The sequence below is a fragment of the Populus euphratica genome, unplaced genomic scaffold, assembly GCF_000495115.2.
Source record: "Populus euphratica unplaced genomic scaffold, PopEup_1.0 scaffold93.1, whole genome shotgun sequence".
Classification (NCBI taxonomy): Eukaryota; Viridiplantae; Streptophyta; class Magnoliopsida; order Malpighiales; family Salicaceae; genus Populus; species Populus euphratica.
Genome location: NW_011499873.1, coordinates 1,668,155 through 1,686,331, shown reverse-complemented (window position 1 = coordinate 1,686,331; position 18,177 = coordinate 1,668,155). Strand labels below are relative to the sequence as shown.

Below are 18,177 nucleotides of genomic sequence, written 5' to 3'. Positions count from 1 at the left end.
GTCGTTTGAAAAGAATAGCTTTTGTGGGGGAAGATGGTTCTCGAGGACGACACCGTTTTCCCTCTCGCAAAATAAACTACCTCGAGAAATATCGCAGAAAAGGGGTCAGCCTCCGGTACCTGACACTCTACAAATTTTCTAAGCCTAGAACCCTCTCGCAGTCTTTCTTTCCCCCCCTGGTTTCAGTTGATAATTTGAAGCCCCAAAGTCCCTTTTTTATTAAAAAAGGGAAACTGATAGTTTGCTATCGAAAAGAAGGAACTCAAATGGAGCTGGCTTGTGCTTCTCTGCAGGCTTCATGCTCTCTAACAGTATCGGCTTCTTCAACCACCTCTCGACGTCGGTCGCCTTCTCTCTCCTTCTACAGATATTCATTTCCAAACCCTATTATCTCTTCTAAACTTAATAGTAAGCCACTCTTTTCTTTTCTTCAATCACCAAAAACAACTATTCAACGTTCCTTTTCTTATTACCGCTATCAATTCCTTTGATCTCAGTAATTGTCACAATTTGATTTGTTAACGTGCGAAATTGCTTATATTTAGTGAAATTCCAGGTAATAAATTATCAGCTAATTCATTCAGGCGCCGAAATCCCTCCCTTGTCGCTGCTGTTGATGGCGCAACTACAGTACCCAGCGATTGTAAAGGTGAGAAATTGTCGTTTTCTTCTTCGTCTGAACCAACAGCTATCAATGATGACGGAAAAGATGGTGTTGATGATGGTAAAATGGCGAGTGTATGTGATAAATTAATTGAGGTTTTCATGGTCGACAAGCCAACTCCAAATGACTGGAGAAAGTTACTGGCTTTTAGTAAGGAATGGGACAATTTACGGCCTCATTTCTACAAGCGGTGTCAGGAACGAGCGGATTGCGAGGATGATCCTGGGATGAAGCATAATTTACTTAGGTTTGCAAGGAAATTGAAAGAGGTTGGTTTTTGGTATTTAACCAAGCTTTTAGTCACGTGAATTCCCTATTTTTCTTGGTTGGCCATGCGATATTATGCTCATATATTGTGTTACTTGTTAGTATGGTTTAGTTTGTGAATCTTATATCGACAGATCGATGAAGATGTGCAAAGGCATAATGAACTTCTTGGAGTGATCAAGGCGGCACCATCGGAGTTGACTGAAATTGTTGCCAAGCGTCGTAAAGACTTCACTAAAGAATTTTTTGTGCATCTTTACACCGTAGCACAATCCTACCATGACAATCCAAGTGAGCAAAATGGTGAGTTTGTGCTCTTACTTTTTTAATGATGTATTTATTGTTCTTTTGTTTTTTGTGCGAACACTTTTGTTCCTATTAGGTTATGCTGGGGTGACCAGATATCGTCTAACTAATAGCAGGATTCGAATTTGTACAATAGTGCTATGAATTTCATGTCGTAGAAAAAAAAAAAAAATGATACTGTTATCCATATACACTTACCTTTATTTTGTTAAAAGATTGATTCACCTCCACAACAGTGGTATATGAGCTTGTGCTGATAGCTGTCGGATTTCCCAATCACCTTATGCGCTTAACTTCTTCACTGAGATTCTCAGACAAGCATACTCTGTCATAGTTTTGTTAAGTCCATGATGGGATCAGGCCTCTTTCAGTTACACGATTAAACATGCCTAGGCCAATGGCTAACCTTGTTGCTGATTTTAACAATCAGTGCAGAATTTTTACAGATTATTTTCTTTGTTTTTGTCTGTCATTTTATTCAAGTATATCTGGGTTCTGCACCATTGATTGGGCTAATCTTTTGTTTGCCATTGATTTCTTGTTGAAACCTTAGCATGAACGGAAAAGCTGCCATTAGGATTGAGCTGAAACTGCATTTTTCTGCCCTTTTCATCTCTGATATTGTGTGATACTCATTATATTTTCTTGTTTACATATGAAGCCTTGGCAAAGCTTGGAAATGACTGTGTGGCTGCTGTACAAGCTTATGATTGTGCAACAGAAAACATGGAAGCATTGAATGCTGCAGAGCTGAAGCTCCAAGATATCATCAATTCTCCTTCCTTGGATGCAGCTTGCAAGAAGATAGATGATTTGGCTGAAAAAAATCAATTTGATTCAGCATTGGTCCTGATGATCACAAAAGCATGGTCAGCCGCTAAAGAGTCCACCATGACAAAAGATGAGGTAAAGTGACTTTTGGCCTCAAACAATTCATCTCTTCCCTATGAGAGATAGTGGGACAAAAGCATTATTAGGAGTGCAGTCATGTTACAACACTTAATCCCATGGATCACATGAGATAGTCCAGCAGGAATCATTACAAGAAGCAACAATGTTTGTTACTTTTATGTTGTTTCCCCCTTAAAAGGGGATTGGGGGGCTGTGATCGTTTATATGTCCTATGCCACTTTCATTCTGAATCCACCTATCAGCCCTTAAAAAAAGAACTGTCAGTTTCTCATTTTGTTTCGTAGTGTTAGATTGCCGCTCTAGTGTAGATCATCTGTTACTCTGTATTGCAGGTCAAGGATATACTGTATCATCTGTACAAGACAGCTATAGGTAATCTTCAGAGGAATGTGCCTAAGGACATTAGAATACTAAAATATCTTCTTACAGTTGAGGATCCTGAGGAACGGTTGTGTGCCTTAAACGATGCATTTACCCCAGGAGAAGAACTTGAAGGGAAGGATGTGGACTCCCTATACACGTATGTATATGAATTGTGGTTGCTTTATGCTGAATGTGCATGAATGTATTAACTCATTATGAGATCCTTTGGCCTAAACATCCTTAGTCAAGGTTTCAAGCATTTCCTTGGCTGTTTTTCTTAACACCTGATTGAAGATTTTTATACAACTCATAAGGATAAAATGATGGATCTATGAATAGGTAGACTACTTTGTTGGATGATTAGGTGCTTCCTACATGATTTTGTGATGGAAGCAGAAATATTTTGCCCTAGCTTCCTAGGATCCGTTTGGTATGATTTTTGCAAATTGATTTGAGTTGTTTTTTTAACTTATAACTTGAAGTTAAAAATCATTTTTCACAAGTCATGCCAAATGGACTCTTAAGGCACCGAATGGAAAATTCAATTTTTTTTTACTAAAAATTATTATTATATATATATATATTTATTTATTTATTTTGAATCGTTGATGCGTAAGTACACTTACAAATAACCACTGTACATGTACTTGACTTCTTTTTTTATATATAACTTAAGTACTTTTGAACTGCTGCTACTGTAGGACCCCTGAAAAACTACACACCTGGATCAAAGCGATGGTGGATGCTTACCATTTAAGTCAAGATGGCACACTCATGAGGGAGGCCAGAGATCTGATGAACCCAAAGATCATAAAAAAGATGGAGGAATTGAAGAAGTTAGTTGAAGACCATTTCATGTAATGAAGAGTTGACTGGTACATTCCGGTAGCAATTATATATATTCCCCGGTCCTGATACTTGAAAGTCTTTCTACGTGATTGTGGATATGAAAGTGAACCGACCTTTTGTACAAGCGAAGCGAACCTAGATCAGCGTTCTCAAGCACTCCATGTAGCATGGTTGTTGAAACACAATAGCTCTGAAGACAGTTGCAAACCACTTTCTAAATTTTTTTCATGTTAATTTATTATTAGAAGATTAACCCTGTTTAACTGATTTTCAAGAAATTTTTAATTTTATTTTTTAGAATTTAATTTTATTTTTATATGAATTTTGATTTTGATTTTTTAATTATTATTTATTTTTCTTTTAATTTTTAATTGATTTTTAATCTAGGATTTGGTGTTTTTTTAATTATTATTTATTTTTATTTGAAATAATTTATAAACTAGATTTTTTTAATTTTATTATTTTTTAATTTTTTTTATCTATTAGATTTATTTTTTATTTTTTTTTATTTTAAATAATTTATGATTTTAAATAATTTTATCGTTTAACTTTTTTATATATTAGTTTTGATTGTTATTAAAATTAAAATATTAATAAGTTATTTTTTTATTTATTTTTCATGGTGTAGCTCAATATAATAAAATATATTTCAACTTATTTTTTATAATATTCTCACAGAAAGAAAAAAAATTCACCTTTTAGAAATGTATGAAAACAATTTCTATTAAATAAACATTTATAATCCTCTATGCTCTTTTTTCTTTAGAACAAATTGCATTCACGAAGCCAATTGCTTTGAAGATAAGAAACGTCGGAGACAAGAGTTTTGTATGCTGAACATGTTAAAGGGGTTACGAATTTTCCAAGCGGGATTCATTTGCTATTTTTATTATCTGCCTTGTTTCTGGGATGCTTGAGAACTCGAAGTTCCCTTCTTGGTTTGTTTTACTTGCAAGTAGGGATTTATCTTCTTCTTTTTCTCTCCTTCCCTTTTCAATTTAATTTATTTACACGTATGAGTATAATTGTCTAACAGGGAAAATTAATTCAGTAGGCTTAGATACCTTAGCCTAAATATACACAGGGCCTTGAAGCCCGTAAAGGGCACATACAGCCAGCCCAGTTAAAGACCACTAAGCATGCCCAAGGCAGAACTAAACCGTCCAAAGCAGGTCAGCTGATGAGAGGCACGTGGTACATTCTCGACCGTAGACTCCGACGGAAACTCGGCAGAATAATTCCATGTCTCCAGCTTGGAAAACCTCAGGGGTGTCGATGCAATTCAGCTAAAACTTCTTTTCAAAACATAACTACGCTGCCGCTAATAAAGCAATATCACGAGTCCATAAGGGGCCCTAACCCAAAATTCGAAGCAATCTTGTAAGAAACTGAAAATTGCAGGCTCCAGCGTGTAAAGGACGGACGCCCACAGCAAGATTAACCAAAACTCTTTAAGGACTAACAATCCCGCAAATTCACGGAAACCAACTGTATATAAGCGCTGGCTCTGAATCCGACGATGATAACTTGCCGTTAAGAATTGGACTCCGCCACCTCCACTTCCGGTACGATTTCTCACTTGAAAAAAGTTTAAGTAAATATGGAGCATACGTTACGAGGTTTGAATTGAACTTGTTTTTTAGTCTAAACTGAAATAGCGATTGAAGGGAGAATCGCGCGATTTTGTTTCGGTTGATGGTATGTTGTGGAATTTAACTGTTTTGCCTCCCAATTCTAGGGATTTTTTTTTTTTATTTAGGTTGTTGGTCAGGGTTTGGCGAATTGCAATTTATTGATGAGAAAGCAAAACGATGAACAAAAAATCAAGTTGCTGTGCCATTTGTGAGAATTCGAATCTTGCCTCCATTTGTCCAATTTGTGTCAATTACAGGTACTTTATGTTAGATTAAGTGATTTCCACGTTTAGCTTATTGTTTTGTAAAGTATTAGGTCTCTTCTATGCTAAATTTGTTGTTTGCTTATGCAGATTGAATGAATATGGCACTTCGTTGAGATCCTTGAATAGTCGCCGCGATTCCTTGTACTCCAAATTAAGTGTTGTGCTTGTCGCAAAGGTTTTGGTTTTATCCCTTTGAGGATGAATCTTTATGTTTTTATTGAACTTGTTTTGAATAATTTTATAATCCACCTGATACATACCAGGGGAAGGCAGATGATCTATCCAATTGGAAAGCACAACAAAATGAGAAGATTGCAAGTTTGAAAGAGAAGCTACATCGAAATAAGGAACAACTTGCTCAAGGTTGGCAGAGGGAATATCTCATTGCTGTTTGTGTATCTTAGATTTAAGATTAACTCATTGTAACAACTCATTAGGTTATATGACACTTTCACAGGGAAGGCCAAGGTCTTGAAGCTATCTCAAGATTTAAAGAAAAAAAATGGAATGCTTGAATCAGCTCGCAATGTGGTATTAGTTTTCTCCTGTTTCGTTTCTCTCCCCTTTTAATTCTTATTCTTTTTGTTACAAGTTATTCATTACGAAACATGCATGTTTTCCAGCTGGAAGTGATAAGATGTCTTATGCTAGTTTGTCGTATTGCAGTTGGAAAAAAATCGTCTGGAACAACTGGAGAAGTTCTATCCCAATCTTATTTGCACTCAGAGTTTAGGGCATGTGAGAACTACTACCCAGTTCCTTTTGAACATAAAATCAAACCATGTATGTTTTCAGACGTGCATGTTTTAAATTTTTGGCTCGAATTTTTTATTTCTGGAGTTTTATAAACCTGTTTTATTTGTTGTGTTTTTGTTTGTTTCATATGTTAAGCAGCAAGATTTTTGATGCTTTAAGATGTTGTCTTTGCTGCAGATGGCTATCACTTCTGAACTACTTCATAAGCAGTCCGTGGTCATAAAGCAGATATGTAAATTGTTCCCTCAACGCCGGGTAAGCACTCAAAAAACGAACACATTTCGATACCTGCAAGTGACTGAAAAGTGTGACCATTATGTTTGCTCAGTCGCCATCTGGCTCTTTTGGTAAATTTCATTATCGCGGTCTCTTTCATGACATGTCATTTAGATATAGACTTTTGGTATGATTTTTCATGTTATTTCAAACACGCAACTTTGGATTTTGGGATTTGAGCTGCCCATAATCTTAGTAAACTATCTTGCACTGTTACGGACTAGGTGCGAGCCTAAAAATCAAAGCCTACATATTTTCAATTATCTAAGAATAGTGCTTGTGTGCAACTAGTTAGTGTGTGTGTGTGTGTGTGAGAGAGAGAGAGAGAGAGAGAGAGAGAGATGGTATCTGCTCGTGATAATTTAGAATTTAATGGTAGGAATTGGAGGACTTCTATTCTGACTTGTTGTAGAATTAATTTCAGGACAGGTCAGTTGTTTGTTGTGCTGGTACATAGAGCTTCTCAAACTAATCTTTGTTATAATTGCCAAGTGGGTTTGTGTCTGGATTCACATGCATGCCATCAAAGGTGTTTTTTTTTCTATATTCTTAACATTACTTTTGTAATGGCAATCATCATGATCCATCCTATATTGTTTAGGTGAATGTAGATGGGGAGAGGAACTTTAGTGGTCAATATGATCAAATCTGTAATGCACGCTTACCAAGAGGACTTGATCCCCACTCTGTTTCATCTGAAGAGCTTGCTGCCTCCTTGGGGTAACTCCCCCCCTTTCTGTGTGGTTATGTTATCATGTGATTTTGGATCATGTGAAAATTTCTTTGATGTACTCTTTTGGTGCAATACTTTATGAACTCTCTCAGGTTCTGCTATCTGCCATTGCTTAGAATTTCCTTTGAATTTCTCATGCCCATTACTAATCAGTAATCTCCATGGTTGGAAAACAGATACATGGTTCAGCTTCTAAATCTAGTTGCTCATAACTTGGCTGCTCCTACACTTCATAATGCTGGTTTTGCGGTAAGCATGCTGTGTGTCTATGAGATGGTGGAATTTTCTCCAAGGATCTCCCCTCCCCCCCGCCTTTCCTCATTTTCTGAATTTACATGTGTTTTCTTAGCTATACCTGTACCTATGCTCGGCATCCTTAAGGGGCGTTTAGCAAAAAAGCACAGCTGTCAAGAGCTTTTGTTATTTGGACACTTGATGAACAATATAGCATTAGGTCTTCTTGGGATTATTCCCAAGTTTCTTGAATGTAGCTAGAACAGGCCTGGTGGGCCATGGTTCAAATGGTAAATGGATAGTTTATTGGAATGCATATGTATATATTTATCTAGATCACATATTTTTCGAGAGTAAATTTCACAAGCCCTACTCTTTTGATGGTGGTTTGTTAAATTCACCATTTTTCAAACGAAACTTTTTGAAGTGGACCTTATTTAGTTTTGAAGTTTGGATAATTGCAGCTTTCTGAAATACTGGCAAACTGTATAGCATATTATTTAGAATCCTGTTTTTCTTATTATTATTTTTCTAGCTTTGGTTGATGAATTTTGCAACTTGCTATATATGTATTCTGACAAAATATTCATTCTTCCTCTTACAGCCGCAAATGAGTATTTGTTATTTTGAATTTTGAGGGCTCTTCCTGTATGTTAATATTTATTTGCTTTGTTGATGGAATTGTGGAAAACATTTTCTTACTGGATTTTTTTTTGTTCTCTATTCAAAAGTCTAATCATTTTCAAGAAGGTTGCTTAAAGTTGAGATACAATTTGGTGAATGCTATTGGTAATTTGATATTGTTGTTGTGGACTTCATTTGTGTGGCTGTTGAATTCATTCTAATTCTTCTTCAGGGCTCTTGCTCTCGAATTTGGCAGCGAGATTCTTATTGGAATGCATGTCCTTCTTCTCGAAGGTATTTTGACTGGAAGAGTTTGTGTTTTGGAATTTCAATGGCTAAGTTCGAGTTATTACTCCTTCCAGAACTAAACATTTTGTGTGCTTGCAGTAATGAGTATCCACTCTTTATACCTCGCCAGAATTATTGCTCTACTAGTGCTGAAAATTCATGGACTGATAAAAGCTCCAGTAATTTTGGTGTTGCTTCAATGGAATCAGAGAGAAGGTCCCACCTAGATTCAACAAGAAGTAATAGCTTCAATTATTCATCCGTGTCTCCACATTCTGTTGAAACACACAAGGACTTACAAAAGGGGGTTTCACTTCTCAAAAAAAGTGTGGCATGTGTAACAGCATATTGTTATAACTTGTTATGTTTAGATGTTCCTTCTGATACGTCTACTTTTGAAGCATTTGCAAAATTATTGTCCACGCTATCTTCATCCAAGGAAGTTCGGTCCGTATTTAACTTGAAAATGGCCTGTTCAAGGTATATATCCTCAGCATTTCATTAATTCTACTTTATAATATGTGAAATTGTAGAACACCTTCACTCAAGATTTTTATCATGATGACAATGCGTGCTGTTTGATTTCATCTGTCTTCTTTTCTATCCTCATTCATTTTTGTTTATGATGCTTGGCATTTTTACTTTTTGAGTTTCAGGTCATGCAAGCAAGTGCAAAAGTTGAACAAATCTGTGTGGAATGTAAATTCTGCCATCTCATCAAGTGCACTATTGGAGAGTGCACATGCATTGCAACTGATGGTATATCCTTTAACTTTGTTTTTTAAAATGTTTAAAAGTTTTAGGTGATAGTTCTAATCTTTATGTTCTGGATTTCCTTTTCCATGATTTTCTCCTCCTTTTTCCAACCTTTCTTCTCTCGATAGTGTTCAAAATAGAATGTAGTTGTTATTTTATAATGTTTTAAGATGTAGACTTTTTTAATGACACCACAGAAGTTGGTGTTAACATCGTCGTTGGCATCCTACATGTACAGGTCCTATATAACTGGACCTTCATTGGAGCGGCCTTCTTGCTTGCTTAGAAGTATTTATTCATGCTTTTATGTAGTTTTATTTTGGGATCTGTCTAGAGAGATGGAACAGATAGTGACAGCAGTTGGTCACTTATTAGTTTGGTTTGGATTTATTTAGGATGTTAACTGCTTGGTGCTGGTTTTAAAAGAGCAATTTTGTGTCCATCATGATCATTTTTTTCACTGCCATCTCTGTGCTTGCAAGTTTTCAGTGGGTTTCATATTTTTGTTTGACTGGCAGAAAAACACTAGTGATAATAACCTTCCAAATTCAGTGGCTAGTTTTCTTTTTGCCACTGAGATATCTGATGGGAAGAATGAGAGCTTTATCGATGGATGGGATCTGGTTGAACATCCCACCTTTCCTCCACCACCATCACAAGTTGAGGATATTGAGCATTGGACCCGAGCCATGTTTATAGATGCCACAAAGAAATGATCTATTTGGTGGTGCAACAACCTTCAAACTTTTAGTAAGTTATCAATGTGTGCAGATGCCTTGCACTTTTACTAATTGTTGGTACTTGTAAATGGGACAGCCATGCCAAGCACTAAATTGGAAACATGTAAATAGGTAGCATTTGTTTAATTTTGTGACATGGACAGGAACTTCTATACAGTGCTTTTTTTTCTTGTTTTGCTAAGAATAGACTTCTTCGGTGATCTTGTAATTGATTATCTTACTCCCTATGCTAGTATTCATACATGCACAATGCAAATCTGCACACTGGGGCAGGTCTTTAAAGTCACATGCACTTGATAAAGTAGTCAAATTCTTCATCTCTAGATTAGCAATTGTAATTCTTCTATGTTGAAATGCCATTACTGTGTACGTGGATACCAACTGAAGTGCTGAAACTGCTTCTGTCAGGAGTTACAGGATTGTAATTTTTTTGTAGCTTGTATATCGCTATTGTAAGGATCATGTTGCCTGATGGCGGGTTTCTATAATGAAAGTGTTCTTTTCTGCTGTCTTTTGCTGGAACTTTAATGTTAGTTACAGTGATTTTCGCTGTTTGCTGCCTAGCCGGGCACTCAAGTGTTCTCAACGTTGGTTTCTATAACTTATTTCAACAGACCTTTCTTCTATATCCTTTTCATTTATAAAGCAAATATATTGTGTTGGGGCAGCCATATCGAAATTGTGGTTTTAATACTTGACTTGAAAGCATGACTGACTGTATGTGCATGTATATTTCAGTTGTAGGAAGTCGGAATATTGTATTATCATGCTTCCCTGGCCTTCTTATTCAGAAGTTAATTTTTGTTTTCATTTTTCAAATTGATAGGTTTGAGAAGGAGACGGGTCATCGAGAGACAGGCTTTACTGAATTGTAAAGTTTAACATGGCTGGCCTTCGTGGTTCTTTTTATTGTAAATACAAAAGGATAGATGTTGTGTGTGCGTGTGCGTGTGTGTGTGTGTGTGTCTATATATATATATATTGGGATATTCATCTACTTCATCCTCTCGTTTTGGAGTCCATATGCCTGATTCTTGATTTTAATCGTAAAGATGAAAAATATAAAATGCAACATTTTATGTGAAATGAACAATGAAGAAGGGAACCACAGACGGCCAGCCTCGTATTCTCTTTCTCGTGTGAATGGCACAATTTCAAGTTCTGTATATGAACTGCTGTATTGAAACTGTTCGATGCAGATAAAAAGACAAGCCTTGTGTACTTTCTCATGTATGCCTTGATTTTCAAATATCCAGTTGAAAGGATAGCAAGATTACGTTCCCTAGTTCAGTTGAGAAATTGAAAGCATATTTGATGAAACTGTTCTGTTACATCCAATATTTTTTTTTTAAAAAGAAAACACATTAAAAAACCATGATTTAAAAAAAAACTAAAAAAAAAAAAAGAGGCCTAACGCAGTTGAACCTGGCCTATAGAAAAGTGAACAACGCATTTTCTATAATGTGGCGCAAGGGCTGGTGGTAGGTGAATCGAGTATGAAAGACATCCTAATTTGAGTGACACGGTGTCTTGAGGTGTGTTGGGCCACCAAAGCATTCAAAGCCCAAGTAGAGGTATATCCTTCAAAGTATTTGACCATCAAGTCTCTCCCGAGCCTAACAAGAAGTGCAGATCTTAGAGATTGGGCTATTAATGTGCCTCCAGGCCCAATTCATGACTCTCGGTTGTACGAGCCTGTGGAGTGATAAATGTGGGAATCCACAACAATATTTAGACTTTCATTCATATTAAATCAAAACATGTGAGAGCTTTGAATCATGAAAGAATTTCTTTTCCATCACATAATCCAATATTCGAGTCATGATCAATAAAAACAAAATATTATTTCTTAACAATCAAATCTACTAGCCCTAATTTATATTCTCTTGTGTTTAGATGATATCTCTCGTAGCAAATATTTGTTTCAGAAAAAAATATTCTGTTTTCTTCTTTGATTTTTCTTAATGACATGATAGCTCTGTTGTGTTGGGGTTTTTTTTAGGGTTCTTCACGTGTAACAAATCCCGGTATATCAGTGTGACAGTGCTGTAAAAGTGGTCTCCACTAACATACATAAATCCGACTGTTCAATCTCAAAGAAGATAAATCCAACTGCTGGCTCCTAGAAGAACCTAGCTAGCAATAAAAAACGTCAAAGCTGGTACTTCCATCAATGGATGGATGCACTGTGTTGCTCTTGATTAAAAGAATTGCATGGACAAGTATTAACACTGGCTAGAATGAAGCTGAGCTGGTTCGCCGTAGCTGGAATCGTGGCATGGGAGCTTGATCAGACGATAAGAACATGATCTCCAATTCCTGCCAAACAAATCAAGTTAGCCTATTTATAGCTCTAATTGGCCACTTTCCAAATCTTTTAGCTTAATCGAAATGAATTTTCATCAGTCAGTTCTCTATGCCAAAGTTTGTACGCAATATTTCTTCTTCTTCTTCTTCTTCTTTTTTTAAAAAAACAATGATAAAATTAAGACCTTTAATTCGTATCTCCCTAGCCATGCTTTTTTTCGGCATAGGCACGTACCGGTATCTAGTGGAAAATAGAATTGGCATTAAGAAGAGGAAATGGTGGGAAATGGTGTGCGCGTGATTGCATGCATGCTTGGTCATCATCTAAAGAGTGTGAAAGTCGCACCTTTTCCTTCTTGAGCCAGTTATTTGTTTTTCTTGAATGAAACACTGCATGCTCCAACTGGCTGGTATAAGCCTATAATCATCGAAACCAGCTATTAGTATTCAATAAGGAACTCTTCTGTGAAAGAGAAACATCAACGCCAATAATTAATTAGCTCAATGCGAAATATTTGAATAATGACCTGTTTCTTTGCTCTTGACCTTGCTGCCGACTCTCGATTCTTGATCATCCTCTTCTGCCTCCTCTCAATAGTCTTCTTCATCATCTCGTCTGTATAACGACACTGCTTTCCAGCAGCCACCCGAGAATCTGAAGATGTTGCTGACATTGCTGACACTGGCATAGGCATAGGCAGTTGGTTATCCGAGTATCCAACATCCGCAACATGGTTCTGATCAGAAACAGCTTCAAACATATGAAAATTTGAATCCAACAATGTCATCTGTTGCTGCTGCTGCTGCTGCACAGAAGCCATCTGAAATGGTAACAAATCTGTCTGCTGTGACCCCACAACCATTGGATCAACCTCCATAATTGGTTGATTACTAAATACTTCATTTTGATTTCCTTTGTTGATTACACCAGCGCGAACTAGAAAATCTTCAAGTGTAGTTTCGTCAAGTTGTTGCCGAACTATTTGGTTATCGAAGACGTTTACATGTTCTTCGTTGGCAATTTCCTTCCACATATCATAGATAGTTTTCCTACTTGATGTTCCGTTAAGATTATAATTCCCAAGAAAGAGGAAGGTGGACGAGGAAGAAGACGAAGACGAAGACGAAGGAGGATTTTGCAACAGCTGACTCTCTTCAACGGATATCACATTTCTTAGCTCATCAACATTCACAGCATTCAAAGGCTTCCTTACTTTTCCGATCTGATTATTCACCTCATCAAATGTGTGATTGTACAAGAACTCCTGTCCAGGCGGAGATCGGAATTGTTGCCCCTGGGCTCCGTTTGATGGCACCAAAGGTCTATTATTATCCATGCACCAAACACTAGCCTTGGATAAGCTATAAACACCTAAGAATTGTGAGGTTAATAAGAAATGTTTACACTAATTAACCAAATACCGTATCGAATAAGTCGATCAGACCTGATTAAGTTGAATGTCAACAGAAAAGAAGGCAGTACCTTCGTTAATGAAAGTAAAACATGAGACTAGTTACGGAAAGGAACATGATTTACTACTTCATACAATAGTGATAGCTTACAAAGAACAACTTTGAAGAGTGGCTGACATTGTGAAGAATGGAATAGCAAGGCAGGTTGAGGAGCACATGCATGTGGGGGTGGGGGGATATGGAGGCCCAGGAAGATCGAAGAACCAGTTAGAAAAGAAATGATTTGTTGAGTGAGGTTTCTATTATTAGATTATTAATTATTATAACAGAGAGGGTGAGATCCTAGAGTAGTCATCTTAACCAACAGCAAGAGCTGATTCTCATGCATGTTTAGTGGGATTTAGAGATCAAATTCAGGAACCAACACCCAATGAGAAATGGCCAAACCTCATTGCTTTCACACTCTCCCTCCCCTATTCTTTTGGGTGGAAGACATGGTATAATATGTAACTGTTTGTATTACATCCAAGGAGGGAAACGATTTTGGACTATTATCTCCAGCATAATAATATTGACTCGTCCTTGTGACATTACTGTATGAGTGTCAGTCTTGCTGGCAAGTGGTAACAACAGCCAATGAGACATTTACGTAAGCCTCCTGCAGATAGTAATTACTTGAAGGACTATTTATCCCTAAAAAAATCTTAAGTTTTAACATGTCCTGTGAAAAAGATAAAAAATGAGTCAAAAATCGTAAGACTTTAACTGCTGATTAAAAATTATGACATTGATTTTCATCGTTATGGTTCCATCATCATAGATATTCGTGCTCACCTTTCAAGGGAATAAAAAGTTCAGCTTCAGCTTACTCTAAAAGAAGGCAATTGTTGTGCAGATTTTCTTGCCAAATTAGATGCTAAAGATCGGACAGAGCTTTATATATGGGATGATCCCCTGCAGGGTTATCCTCTACTATATGAACATTTATTTCTGCAGGGGTTCTTAGTTTTTACTTTTTTTTTCCTTGTACCAAAAAAAAAATACTATAAATAGCGAGTTCAGCTCGACTAACCAAAAACCTGCCAGATTATTGTGCCGATACCAAGAGCTCGGGACAGCCAAGTCCCGTGACCACTTGGGCCCTTCAATATTGTCGAAGTGATCGAGGATAAAGAAAGTTCAACCTCTACTCATAACACGGAATTGGTGGCCCGGATAAAGTTCTACCAAATGTTTTAGTTGGGTCTACAGTTAGATTTATCCTCGGCCACTAACTCTATTGAAGGTGTTGTTAATGGCATATTGGGCCGAAGTGGCTATCATTCAGCATCCGAGCAAGCTCCAAATCTAATGAGATGTGTTGGACTTTCAATGCCCATGCTTGAAAATAAATGGCCAGCAGGCTAGTGGGAGTTGGGACCTAGACTGGGAGGATGGTCTGGGACATTTGTCACCACCAACTGGCCGGGAATGGGTGCTTTTCTTTTCCCTTCAGACACCAAAGGCCTTACCAGGCCGTGGAATGTAAGAGTAAAATTTCAGCTGGTGACAATGATGCCTCTGAATCTGGGAAGGAAATTACCTCCTGGGTCTTTAATTTGCTAGCTAGTCCAGAGTCTTCTCACGAGACCGATCCATCTCTTACAAAAGATTTTGAGATTGTGAATGTATGAATGAGTTCTAGTTATCTTCAGACAAAAGCATCACGCGCCTTGCACGTGAGAATATTCCCTAATATGCCACTTGAGAGGTGCACTTTAAACTTTAAAAGGTTCAGGCAACATAAACCACTCACACAGATGCGAACAAAAGCTTTCCAACTTCCACTGGTTCACAATGTTTCCTTCTCCTCGGCCACCAAATTTAGCATAGATCTCGTTCCATGGAATTAGACTATTTAGACGGGATATACCTTAAAGACACGGGGACTCAGTCAACAGTTATACTTCATTTGAAGCATTATTTATTCAGATATTTTTCTAAAAACTATTAAGGGGTTGATATTGTATTTAAAAAGATATGTTATATTTCTTGATTTATTGTGTTTAGATATGAGGAACAATATGGGAATTCATTAAAAATCATAGAGAACAATACGGTTCTTCTTCCTCTTCTTTTATCCGGCGGGCATTTTCGTGATACAGTAAAGAATTTCTCATATCAGTATTTACTTTCTCCCTTATCCGTGAATTAAGCAAGGCTCTGTCACGTCTCCGTGTGATGTTCGAATTCTGAGAAGATGGCCGAAAATGTCGCTTTTCCTTGTAAGAAGGTTCCTTGTTGCTTCCACATGCTATATATTTACATGCAGTAAGTACGGAACCAGAAGGATCAGTAACATTCATTGGTGGTGTTAGTACTTAACTAAAAGGGATATCTGCAAAAAGGGGCTGGGATGATGTTTCTTGAGTTATGAGTAAACGGTATATGTTTCAGACTCGAGCAAACATTTAATAAATCACACGATCGAGTTAATTCCAATTTTAGACTAACAATCCTGAGACAACGAAATCTCAAATTACCTTGCGATTCAGTTTATCTCATCTAGGTTAGGATCGATGTCGTCGAGATCCAAATAATACAGGTTATGTTCATATCGAAGAAGAGTTTTTTAGGGTTAATCATTAATCTCTATACTTCTGCTTGCAGGAACCAATAGCCATAGCACACCCTATCAGTGCTATATTATTAGCTAAAACAGATGGCCAAATCATTGTTGAAGGATTCGATGGAGGGCTACTCATATGGCGTTGTGGATTGCATTTTGAACAACGCATTGTTTTCATTTTGACTATTAAGATTTTGATCCTTGCAATTTCATCCTTTAAAATTACAATACCTTTGTTTTTTTCTTTATTTATTTCAATAATGTATTCTCTCGCATGTTCTAAGTTCTTAAGGAAATCCAGCAATGGATTGGAGTCAGGTTCTTCTAAATAAATATTCAATTGGAGTTGAAAATACAAATTGAAATAACAAGGATATGATTTGAGGAAAAAAAAAAGATACATGCCCCATTTCAATCTTGGTATGGACACTTCCGTTTGATCTCTAAGATTTCATGTCCATGTTATTTTGATATTAATTTTATATTTTGATACCAAACTTTATTTTATACGTATTTCATCCCTAAGTATTAATAAAGAAGAGTCCTAGAAAATCTAGAGGAAAAAAAAAACCAGATAGTTATATTTAGACCATCAAAAAGCAGATCTTTGTGTTAATAAATTTATTTTAAAAAAAAGAGTTTAATGAGCGTGATGTTTTATATGACTATGTTGGAAATGGTATATTTGAGTTTATTAATTTCTTTATTTATTTAGATTTTATTTTTTGAATTGATCTAGAAGTATTTTAAAATTAGAAATAAATTTATCAAGATTTATATAGTGTTTTAAATGAAAAACAAGCTAAGTATAGGTTCTTAGAGCAAACAATTTTGAAGGAAAAAAAACATTTTAGTCTTGGCTGGGGCTTTTAATGATATACCAATCGATTGGGCAAGACCAATGTTTTTTTTTTCTTTTTTGCTGCAGTTACATTACAAAAATCATTTGTTATTAGAAACAATAATTAGCCTTTAAAATTAAATAAATAAAAACAATAGCCACATTTGCATGTGTACGTACATCAATTTTTCATTTTTATTTGAAAGATTAGCCTTTCATTTTCATATTTAATCCGTTAATGTATTTTTAAATCATAAATAACATTTTTTCCCCTCTATTCAAGAAAATAAGACACGGGAAAACGTACGCATCCATAACTCAATCATTCTCTTCTAGTACTGTATTAGAAATCAACTTGAAACCCTACCTTGTGCGGATATAAAGCTGATGGGGATATTTTACTTGGACTATTGAGCAGAATAGCACTTTGGGGGTGCTGTACTGTTTGTAAAGCTTCTGCCAATATTAGAGAAACCAATACGTGCGGGAAAAGAAAGCAGGAAAAGAGAAGGCAGTGGTAAAGGAAAAGAAAAGCGAAGTGCAGATTTGTCCAAAACAAAATACCTTTTGCAAATTGTGCTCCAAGAAGATTCATGTTACTATTATTTAAGTTATCTCATGCGTTGGAGATTTGGTGATAAACTACCACTTAAGCTCCTTGAGTAATGGGAGTCAGGAAAGAGGATGCAAAAAGAAAGGGTGAAGCTACCATTGATATGTAATAAAGCAAAAGTGGACTCCTCGTGGTGACCTTATTTGGGCAGTGGTGGGTGTCTTTACTCTTTATAACACCCATTAGATTCTACGTCTGCTAGCTCCCTTTGACGTGATTTGTGTTTGTGCAGAGAGTTTTAAATCAAAACCTTTCCGCAACCCTTTTTGGTTAGCTGCATTATTGATTCATTCGGTACTGAGATAATCCCCGAGCAGCGTGATCGATCTGGAAAAAAGAAAAAAATATTAATCACTGATCTGATTTCCCATCTTAAATATTATCCCAAAAGAAATGAACTTTTTATCAGATTAATTAATATCCTAATCATGTTAGATAACCTGCGGTGTCTATTAAATGGTGGGCATCCAGTGGGTGATCATGCAGCCAGATAATCAATTATTAGTTTATGCTAACCCACTTGCCAAATAATTTCTCCTTTCTTTTGTTCGTTTGTTTTCTTCCTCTTCTTTATAAACACTAATGATAAGCCGCGTCAGCATGCTCTCCCCTGTTCAAGTTGCCTATTTAGGTTTGATTTGGTGGTACGGTGAAATGTGGTTAAAAATTGTGTTCTGTTCCCATTTTAGTTTTAAAAATATTTGATTAATTAATACATATTATGATT

General features: G+C 36.4%; 3 protein-coding genes across 8 annotated transcripts; 2 read left to right on the top strand and 1 right to left on the bottom strand.

Annotated features, from left to right (window-relative positions):
- Nucleotides 1-90: 90 nt before the first annotated feature.
- LOC105127884 (uncharacterized protein At4g37920, chloroplastic) lies at nucleotides 91-3,616 on the top strand. Of its 2 annotated transcripts, none has more exons than XM_011029352.1 (6): nucleotides 91-408; nucleotides 557-933; nucleotides 1,066-1,234; nucleotides 1,899-2,143; nucleotides 2,482-2,669; nucleotides 3,214-3,616. In XM_011029352.1, the coding sequence occupies exons 1-6, from the start codon at nucleotides 267-269 to the stop codon at nucleotides 3,371-3,373; spliced, it is 1,281 nt and encodes a 426-aa protein (XP_011027654.1). In that variant the 5' UTR covers nucleotides 91-266; the 3' UTR covers nucleotides 3,374-3,616. The 2 variants fall into 2 exon arrangements, with proteins under 2 accessions (XP_011027654.1, XP_011027656.1); XM_011029354.1 differs by having other exon boundaries at nucleotides 331-408; nucleotides 546-933.
- A 1,004-nt stretch (nucleotides 3,617-4,620) lies between these two features.
- Nucleotides 4,621-10,606, top strand: LOC105127882 (uncharacterized). 5 transcript variants are annotated; one of them, XM_011029349.1, is made up of 14 exons: nucleotides 4,621-4,926; nucleotides 5,133-5,252; nucleotides 5,349-5,436; nucleotides 5,525-5,624; nucleotides 5,719-5,792; nucleotides 5,928-6,044; nucleotides 6,195-6,272; nucleotides 6,895-7,013; nucleotides 7,203-7,275; nucleotides 8,117-8,178; nucleotides 8,272-8,652; nucleotides 8,829-8,931; nucleotides 9,447-9,678; nucleotides 10,495-10,606. In XM_011029349.1, exons 2-13 carry the CDS (start codon nucleotides 5,173-5,175, stop codon nucleotides 9,642-9,644), a joined length of 1,473 nt encoding a protein of 490 aa, XP_011027651.1. In that variant the 5' UTR covers nucleotides 4,621-4,926; nucleotides 5,133-5,172; the 3' UTR covers nucleotides 9,645-9,678; nucleotides 10,495-10,606. The 5 variants fall into 5 exon arrangements, with proteins under 5 accessions (XP_011027651.1, XP_011027650.1, XP_011027652.1 ...); XM_011029348.1 differs by having other exon boundaries at nucleotides 5,100-5,252; XM_011029350.1 differs by having other exon boundaries at nucleotides 4,622-4,926; nucleotides 5,121-5,252; nucleotides 5,928-5,999.
- A 1,297-nt stretch (nucleotides 10,607-11,903) lies between these two features.
- Nucleotides 11,904-15,733, bottom strand: LOC105127922 (ABSCISIC ACID-INSENSITIVE 5-like protein 2). Its single transcript, XM_011029401.1, has 4 exons — nucleotides 15,486-15,733; nucleotides 12,503-13,337; nucleotides 12,322-12,393; nucleotides 11,904-11,987 (listed from the first exon to the last, which is right to left on the bottom strand). The coding sequence occupies exons 1-4, from the start codon at nucleotides 15,731-15,733 to the stop codon at nucleotides 11,904-11,906; spliced, it is 1,239 nt and encodes a 412-aa protein (XP_011027703.1).
- Nucleotides 15,734-18,177: the final 2,444 nt, after the last annotated feature.